General features: G+C 41.7%; 1 protein-coding gene across 1 annotated transcript; it reads left to right on the top strand.

The window, feature by feature from the left end:
• Positions 1–235: 235 nt before the first annotated feature.
• On the top strand, positions 236–9,718 carry LOC117799355 (transcobalamin-1-like; the record flags this gene model as incomplete). The annotated part of the gene is made up of 7 exons (XM_034651832.1): positions 236–432; positions 1,760–1,900; positions 2,792–2,947; positions 4,316–4,506; positions 6,657–6,846; positions 8,046–8,232; positions 9,568–9,718. Coding segments are annotated over exons 1-7 (1,149 nt in total), but the record flags the coding sequence as incomplete, so codon positions are not given.
• Positions 9,719–9,724: the final 6 nt, after the last annotated feature.

Genomic DNA, 9,724 nt, shown 5'->3' with positions numbered 1-9,724 from the left:
AATAGTAAGGCTGAAACAGCTGTTAGAACACGGAAACACTTCCATGCTGGCTGGTAAAGGAGTAATACCTGATGTAGCAGAGATTCCAGACCCACCTTCGTACTGTTCCAGCAACACAGCCAGTGTCCACTGGATTGCTCTGTCTGTGCCATATTGTTACTAAACGTTTTAAGACAAACCCTGTTCCTAGGGTTCTTGTTCCTTAATACTTTCTTAGTGTGTATTTCTTATTTCCTCCCTCCTCTACCACAGAGGTAAGCAAAGAAAACTATACTGCTCTAAGCCCTCTGATAAGCACAATGAGCAATTCAAAATATAACAAAGGAATCCAAGCCGCCAGTGTACTGCTGTCCCTCAGACTTGGTGGGTTCCTGAGCCAAAGCCAAGATCAACAGCTGATTGAAAAAGTCCTTCTCGCTACAAGAAGTACAGGTGAGTACCTATATTCTCTGGAAGATTTAGGAAAAGACTTACCTATCCATAAAGATTATCTCCAGCAACAGAACTTGGACAAAATTCTGTGTCCAAAGTCTCCCTGCTACATCTATCCTAGCTGTATAAAACTTGAGGGGACAGAAAGGTACCTCACATCAGCAATCCTCTGCCACTTACTCTATAGCTAGACCTTACTTCTTCCGGTCCTGAAAAACATTTTCCTTCAAAAGGACACAAGGAAAAGCAAAAGAAATTAAAGACCCTTATCCACGAACACTGCTCTATAAACTAGCTGAGTTCAAAACCAGACAGGGATATGGCCCACAAGTGAGAAAGCTGACAGTAGCAACGTAAACCCAAGGAAACAGAGATGAGGACTGGGTTTTTTTGTTTTTGTCTTTTATTTTGATTTGCTTTGTTTAGAGAGAGGGAGGGAAGTACAGAGGGAGAGGGAAAGAGAGAATCTTAAGCAGGTTCCACCCTCAGCACTCAGTGCAGAGCCCGATACAGGGCTCAATCCCACAAACGCGAGACCACGACCTGAGCCAAAATCAAGAGTCAGACACTTAGCCAAAATCAAGAGTCAGTCAACTGAGCCACCCAGGCACCCCAGATGAGGACTGGGGTTGAATGCAGTCTAGATGCTGAGTCCTTCATGTCAATACAGGGCTTAGATTTCTTTTTTTTTTTTAAGATTTTTTAAATTTATTTGACAGAGAGAGACAGCCAGTGAGAGAGGGAACACAAGCAGGGGGAGTGGGAGAGGAAGAAGCAGGCTCCTAGCAGAGGAGCCTGATGTGGGGCTCGATCCCAGAACACAGGGATCATGCCCTGAGCCAAAGCAAACGCTTAATGACTGCACCACCCAGGCGCCCCAGGGCTTAGATTTCTAATTGAGATGCGGGGAAATGAAGTCACCCCTACCTACCTCACAATATTATTCTAAGAATTACAAGAAGCCTGGGAATTTTGATACTCTACAAGGCAAAACATCCAAGTCAATTATTACTATTTTGGTAAGATAGCATCCACAATGAGAGTAAATCCCAAGGTTTTATTATTTTCTTCTTTTAAAAATTTTATAAGGATTGCATGTTTCCAAAAACCTCCCATGATTTCACAGGGAAGACTAAGATCTAGCTTGCATTTACACAGCACGGCTAGAAAAGTCTCCGCTCTGGGAATAAAGAAGAGGACAGTAAAGTATTTGTATAGAGGGGGGAAAAAAGAGAGAATTGACAGGCGATGTAAGTCACAAGAAAGACAGGAGGCCAAAAAAATCACAAGCATGTACCTTGTTAAACTTGAATACTTTTCTTTTCAGAGCCATCGTTAACCTCGGGACAGCTTGCCTTGGCTATCCTGGCTTTGGGAGCATGTAAAGGGCCTGATGGAACTTCTATAAATTATTCTGAATGGGTCAAAAATCTACAAAAAAAATTCCAAGCAGAAATTAAAAATATGGGTGAGAATCAAATTTTCAGAGACCCTGGACAAACCTGTCTTCTCCTCCAGTGGTTCAGAACTGAACAAGTTTCCCTTCAGTCTCTCCTTCTCCTCTTCATTCTATTCATCCCATGTATCTTTATAGATCACTTTTCCTTCTTCCCTCTTTCAACATGCATCTTCAATTTTCTTTTCAAATAGGTTCAAATACGCATCAACTGTACGTCAACCTTACATATAATGATGAACACACACACACACAAACTCATAGAACACAACTCTCTTGCTCTCCAGAAGCTTGGCTTTTAGACAAATAATGAAATACACCAGAAATAGCTGAGCAACACAAGGCACTATGTCAGAAGTACCCAAGCATATGATACTAGTAGAAGAGCTAAAGATGGCCCAAAGTACTTTATCACTGGGAAAAATAGGCTGAGCAGGACGGCTGTTACTGAGAGCACTGTTTGTAGTTCAACACCACCCAGTATTAGGCTGTTATTCATTAAGCTGCTCTGATCCCATCTCATTTCGAGACGGCCTCCACTTCTTCTGCGGCTACTGACAGTTTGAACACATTTGCCTTGAAAGTGCAAGAGGCTTAGCTGCGGGAAATTAGGTGTTCTGGTCCTAGGTCTGTAACCACCTGAGTATCAGGATGGTATTTTAATCTCTTTAGTGCTGAGTCTCCACAGTTATGAAATGAAAGGAGTTGAGCTGAATTTGAGGGTTCTTAACAGCCTTTCCACTTCTCAGGCTTGCTGATTCTATGAGTGATCTTCCCCTCTCTATTATTCCCCTCTCCTTAAATGTAAAGAAATTCTAATAAATAGATTTATTAGGAATAGATTGAAAATTTATTACTCCAGTATTATTTCCATGAGTAAGGTATTTCTTTTCTCTCTGACAGAAGAACATGATGGTAATCCACTAACTAACTACTACCAGCTCAGCCTGGATGTTTTGGCCTTGTGTCTGTTCAGAGGGAAGTACTCAATTCGTAAAGTTGCTGAAATCTTCAAACCTGGAAATAAAAATTACTATTTCAATGAACAGTTCTCAGTAGGTGAGTCATTAAACCCAATTCCCTTGGCATAGAGGACACAGTCCCCGGTAAGACTTTTCCTTTGAGTTTTTCTGCCAGTAAGTACTTGGACGTTTTTAATCCTCTTTACCATAGTGATCAGGGAAGAGAATTTTCTTTTTGAGAAGAATGGATGTTGGGGAGCATTTAAGCATCTTCCCAGATGTGTAATATAGTAGAAAGATCCAGTTCCTACCCTACCCCTTCTTTGAATTAAATAACCAATGGATGTTAAGTCTGACCTTAATTTTCCCCTGTGTAAAATAAGGATATATTGTGAGAATCTTCATATAACACATTTTAGGAAGTATTAGAGAAAAGAGAACAGAATTTATTTATCAACTTTGGCTGTTTCTCTAATTTATTGGGACCATTCGGATGTGTGGGCTTACTTGGACAACACAACCTCTGCATGGACAAGGCCCAATATTTTGAACAATGAAGTCTGTACATCCACCAGAGAAGGACTAGAAATTTTCTCCTAGGTCAGCTTACATATCCAAAAAGATTCCCCCTGTAGAGAGCTAGTATTGCTGCTCAGCCCCAGTGGATCCAGATACACAAGCTCATCTTTCTCCAAGAAGCCCAAAGAAAATCACCACTCTGTATCTCTGGATAGTAACAAGATTATGAGATTTCTTTCAATGGGAGATGGAAGGTACCACACTTAAAGAATCCAGGCAGGAACTTTACATCAAAAACTAGTGATGTACTGTATGGTGACTAACATAATATAATAAAAAAACATTATTATTAAAAAAATGACACTGAAAGGAAAAAAAAAAAAAAAAGAGAATCCAGGCAGGACCAAGTAACAAGCCAGAAAAAAGATCTTATCCTCCCTTCTTCCAAACTCTTGTCTCATCCTCCCCCGTAAGAAGCTTTATTGGAAAACAATTCTCTTAAGTGCTATTTAGTAATCGCCCTAATGGAAACATTGGAACATTGCAAAGACATATCTTGTTTAGGGTATCATCATGAATTCTCTCAATTCCTCTGCCAATATGGCTGATTGATAGGTGAAAAAAATGAGAACAACCAAGACATAGAAGCAAGAGACTGTTCATGTGTATGAGCCTGCAAATCTATATGTGTTTCTATGACCAACGGGTGAGTTATTGAGTACAAGGTACAGGGTTACTCAAAATCTGGAAATATCTGAGTGGTGAGTGCTGGAGGGATGATTGCTATGTCTTCAAATCCTTCTCTCCCATCATCAACCAGCACGACCAATCTTCCCAGTTTGTCTAGATCTCTCCCTCTTTTAGCAATGGAAATTCCACATACCAGGAGACCCTCAGTCCAAGGAATGGTCAGTCACCCTATCACCACTGTTTTGTTTCCTGGCAGATACTGGTGCGATGGCTGTCCTGGCTCTGACCTGTGTGAAGGGGAAAATAACAAGAAGGCAGAAGCAAACACAAAGAAAGGCTATGAAGAATATTGTTAATCATACGAAGTCACTGGTAAATGAGATTCTATCTCAAAAAACAGAAAATGGTCTCCTCGGAAACATATATAGTACAGGAGAAGCTATGCAGGTAAGTCACAGGGTAAAACGGAAGACAGAGAAGGGAGTCATGAAGGAAAGAAATATCTGTAGCCTTTCTTCTTGGACCTCTAAGATATGACCCATTCTGTTTCCTATACTAACTGATTTTATGTGATTCTTGCCCCTGATGGAAATGTATTCTCTTCACCTTAGATCCTTATCTTTCCATGTCCAATGCACCATGAAGCTTTTCTCGACTACAACTTTTTGTCATTCTAGAGTCTACTCCAACCTGCTATGTTGTTCTATCAAATGCAATTTCACCCTTTGCCATATACCAGCATTTGGTGCTTACCTCCCAGATTAGATTATTGTTGTCCAAGTCATAAGAGGCAGTGCCAGTAATACCAGCTAGTCTTTATTGCCATGCTCACTGATGCAGCACACAAAAACTCAATGAGGAAAATATTATCACCTCCATTTCTCAGAAGAAGTGCATGAGTCATGGAGTATCAGTACCTTGCCTAACATTACAAAGCCAAAAAGTAATTCAGACATGGATGGAACCTGAATAGTTGGTTTCAAAACTCACACTCAGCACCTACTCTGTCCTGTATATGTTCCTTGAAATCTGGGGCTTTATTCCTGCATTCACTAACTGATTTACTCAACCCTAATGGGTACATACAAGAATAGATGAAGGAAGATTTACAGAAAAAATGTCACTGGGTCTTTGGTATGAGTAGGGGTCTGCCAGGCCACCCCAGGATAGGAGGGCTTTCCAAGGGAGAGAGGACAGCAAGGACAAAGACCAGACCCACGAAAGAATATAACGTATCTTAGGAAGATCAAGGTGTTCGACATGGCCAGGGCAGGGTCCTTGGGACAAACTACAAGGAGCAGCTGGGGGGGGGTAACAGGCGTCCAGTCACACAGGTTGTTTTGACTGTTGGTGCTGTTGTGGCTGTTGTGTGCCTTGCTGAGCTTGGACTTCATAAAACAGTGCTTGTCCGTTCCAGCTGCACATCTGAATCACCTGCAGGAGCTGTTGGAAAACACTCGTGTTTAGGCTCCACACCAGCCAGTTAATACAGAAACTCAGAGGGGGAGCATGGGTCTTGGGCGGGTTTAAAACCCTACAGGTGATGTTCATTCACAGCAGGCTTGAGAGCTGCTTGCCTACAAGACAGTTTTTAAGAGGAAATACGGCCCCTTTTTTTAATATCCCACAAATGCTTGTTGACTTCTTGGTTAACTTAAAGGGTCTTCGGGAGAAAATGAAAAGAGAAACTGTCCTTCCCTGAGAAACTACAGAGTGACGTCTGCAGGACCAACCAATTTTGGTCCCCGTCTTACTCACTCTGATACCTTCCTGACTTTTCCTACCCCCTCATGCTGTCCCCTCGATCCAGTTTACATCTGCTGCTTCCAGAGTTTCTATTCAAGAAGCTCCTGGATTCCCCACTGTTAAGGAAATCACGTCACGCACCTCACCCTGAGGCTCAGGGGTCCACCGATGTGGCCCCAACCTCACTGTCCAGCCTGTTCTTCCACAATCACCCTGAGTCTCCCCTGTACACCAGTCCTGCCAGGCCAGGAGGAATCCCCTGGCGATTTTGCTAAGATGCAGACAGTGTCATCGCAGACAGGCCATGCCCTGGCCACAACTACTCTAGCGTCCTTGCTCATGCGGTCCCCCTGGTTGCAGTGCTCCTCTCCTGTCTCCTAGTGAAATGCTGTCACACCGTCAAGGCCTACCTCAAGTACTGCCTTCTCCGCCAAGCCTTTCTCCAGTGTCACCAAATGTTTATGTGTTCTTCCTCTTCTGGAACGCCATGGCAGTTCCTGCTTCTCTTAAGGCATTCACCTTAGGGGCTCCTTTATGATTGTTAACAGCATTTATCAAGGGTCTCCTATGTGACAGGTACTGTTCCAGTGTCAGGGCTACACAAGTGAATATGGTAGAGAAAGTCTGTTTGCATTGATGCCATTACTGGTTGTGTTATTAAGCAATTTCCCACCTCCCCCCAAACTAGTTTATAAACTTCTTTGTGACAGGAAAGGTATCCTAGCTGTCCAAGGTGCTTACTCTGTATGTCTAGTAAATACTTACTGAATTCGTTAGATATAGGCTTTCCCCTTATTTGATGTTTCTCTCATTCATTCTCATTCCCTCTCATTCTTTCTCTCACATGTTAGGCTCTCTTTGTTTCATCAATGTATTACCTCAAAAATCAATGGGACTGCCAAAAAACACGGGATATGGTGCTCACAGAAATTTCTCGAGGAGCATTCCATGTGCCAACCGCTGCAGCTCAAATCTTACCGGCCCTGATGGGAAAGACCTACCTGGATGTTAACAAAGCCTCTTCTTGTGTCTATGGCTCAGGTACTAAAGAGCATAAAACCCAAAGCAATGTGAGACTAAGGCGTCCTTAGGGACCGAAAGTGACCAGATAAACCACTAAAGCATAACGGTTCCCAGATAGAACTCAGTCCTCCATGTGTCACCCGTGATTATAACCACCTGAGGATTTGTTCTTAACAGGGTAATAAGTGTTGTTCTTGATTCAAACACTGATAAACAAGGTAGATTTGATTCAATGGTATCCATCTCCAAAGGGATATTTTCTGATGACCAGTTAGATGTTCTGAGCATCATTCCCACTCTAAACAAAGTATGGTGTCTGACTCTAGGTTATGCACCATGAGTGAGCCCTCAGGGAGCTCAGAGGAATATGGGAGGAATATGGCAGTATTATAAGAAAATTAGAGCGCGAATCGTATATTCAAACAACTGATTTTTCAAGAAGGGATGAAAGACTTGACTTTTATCTCTGATCACTCCTGTTTCAGCCACTTATAGGTAGGTTTAGGGACCTCAGACAAAATGTTTAATATCAAACTTTAGTTTACTAATATAAAAAAATGAGGGGAGGGGGTGGGGGAATGGGATAGACCGCTGATGGGTAGTAAGGAGGGCACGTATTGCATGGTGCACTGGGTGTTATATGCAACTAATGAATCATCGAACTTTACGTCGGAAACCGGGGATGTACTGTATGGTGACTAACATAATATAATAAAAAAACATTTTAAAAAATGCAAATGATAGTAGTATCTAGTGTTGGTTTTTGTAAGGACTGAATAAGATAAGCCAAGTAAAATGATTAGTACAGTGCATGGCATTTAATGTCTTTTCAATAAATGTTAAGAAATAAAAAGGCATCCAAGAAAAAAGAGAAGCATTATTGTATGCTGTACCAAAGCAAAACAAAAACAAAAACGAAACGACGACAGCAACAAAACTGCCAAAACTCAGGAGCCTCTGTGAGAAAAGGAGACAGAGCAACTGAATTGCTAAAACAGCTGGGAGTGGAGCCGAATCACATTTACAAGCTGGTGCCTATCTGGTTTAGTCACACAAGAGATCTGCCCCTTGGCTGATGATTCTTGCTCCTTGTAGCAAATCCTCCTCTTGGTAAAGGAAAGTAGGCCTGATCGAGGGGCTGGGTGGGCATGTAAACTCTAACATCTTTTTTTATTATTCTGAATAGTAATTCTTCTCTGCTTTTCTCTCTCTGCCAGATCCCCTCCACATCTCCACTCCGGAGCCTGTATCGGTGACGCCCACTGTCTCACCCTCTCAAATCCAAGTAAATTACTCTGTGGTAATCAATAATCAAATAGATAACATCACGGTCCATGTGGCAAATGGTTCTGTCTTCCTAGATGTGATGGAACAAGCTAAGAAAGAAAATGCAACTCGATTTAGGTATGTCTGTACGTAACTTAAGGTGAAGCTATTTGGTGATTTTGAAAGACTCAGTAAGAATACATACGCACCTGAACAAAGTACATTCGAAACACTTCATCACTACTTTGCGGGCCATCTACATCTCATGGCAGGGGTTAAAAAAAGGTGAGACTTTTCGTCTTCTAGCACACAGTAGGTACTAAATTAATGTTCATTTAATGGGTAAATAAGACCCAGGGATCTCTCTTCTGTCAGTAAAATTCCTTCAACAAATAGAATCTCTTAGGTCAGTAATTTTGTGTTCAGAACACTGGGTCATTATTTTTGAATCATTGACCCCTTTAAAAATCAGATGAGCGTTCAGTTGAACGCTACATACAGCAAGAACTTATGATGTACTATATATGTTGGCTAACCGAACATAATAAAAAATTAATTGATTAAAAAACAAAATAAATAAATAAATAATAAATAAAAATCAGATGAGTGCAGTGGCTGCTGATCCCAGACAGGTGAACAGACACACGAAACTCATCCTTAAATCAGAGGTTTCACAAATGCCCTGAGTCTCTCCATGCTCCCCCCTTTCAGATTCATAGACCCCTAGATTAAGGTTCCCTGCCCTAAGAAGGTCAAATATTAAAATTAAGATATTGACTTTGCCTCTGAAAGGTATGGTTCATTTGACTCCCTAAATCTAATCAGCATTTACTTTTCTAGTAACACGAGGTAAGATGCCGTAGAGAAAATTTTATATATATCCTATATATGTACTGAGTAATGTAAATATGATATATATGTAATGTAAATAACATAAAGGTTGCTTTCAAGGGCTCCCAGGAGGGCAGAGAAATGTGACCAGGGAAGGTGAAACTGACATTGGCCATGTTACTTTTTAATAAACACAATATGAAATATTAAATTGCTCTTTCCTGTTCTTCTTTCCTAAGAGAAAACCTACTTATTTATGATGACCTAGGATGTGAGGTTAACATTTTCTTCTGCTGCTTTAGTATCTTCAACAGTTACTATCTTGGGGTAGAAGGTTAGCAGTTGTTGACTACAGAGGGTCTACCAGGAAGGGAGGCAGGGGCAGAAACAGGCATCATTCCTCTAATTTAGCATAGATTGTGGAGTGCCCGCAGCAGAATCACCTGGAGTGTTAATGACACATGCAGATTCCTAGTCCCCACCTCACCTACAGAATCAAAGTATCTGAGGATAGGGCCAGGAAATCTGCTTTTCTTGATAACGGCTTCAAATGATGCTTAGGTACGTTGAAGTTTCAGAAATGCCCATTAAGGTTGCCCTTGAAAATTCTAAATTACTGAAACCCATTTATCGTCCCCACAGTTTCACAGCAGAGGAGAACTCATGGGGCCCCTACATCACCAGCGTTCAGGGCATAAAGGCCAACAACAATGACAGGACCTACTGGGAGCTCCTGAGCAATGGCGAGCCCCTGAGCCAAGGTAAGAGAGAGAGTGCCAAAAAGCCCCACAGAGTGACA

Source organism: Ailuropoda melanoleuca, unplaced genomic scaffold (assembly GCF_002007445.2).
Source record: "Ailuropoda melanoleuca isolate Jingjing unplaced genomic scaffold, ASM200744v2 unplaced-scaffold4799, whole genome shotgun sequence".
Classification (NCBI taxonomy): Eukaryota; Metazoa; Chordata; class Mammalia; order Carnivora; family Ursidae; genus Ailuropoda; species Ailuropoda melanoleuca.
This window is presented reverse-complemented; position numbering and strand designations above follow the sequence as displayed.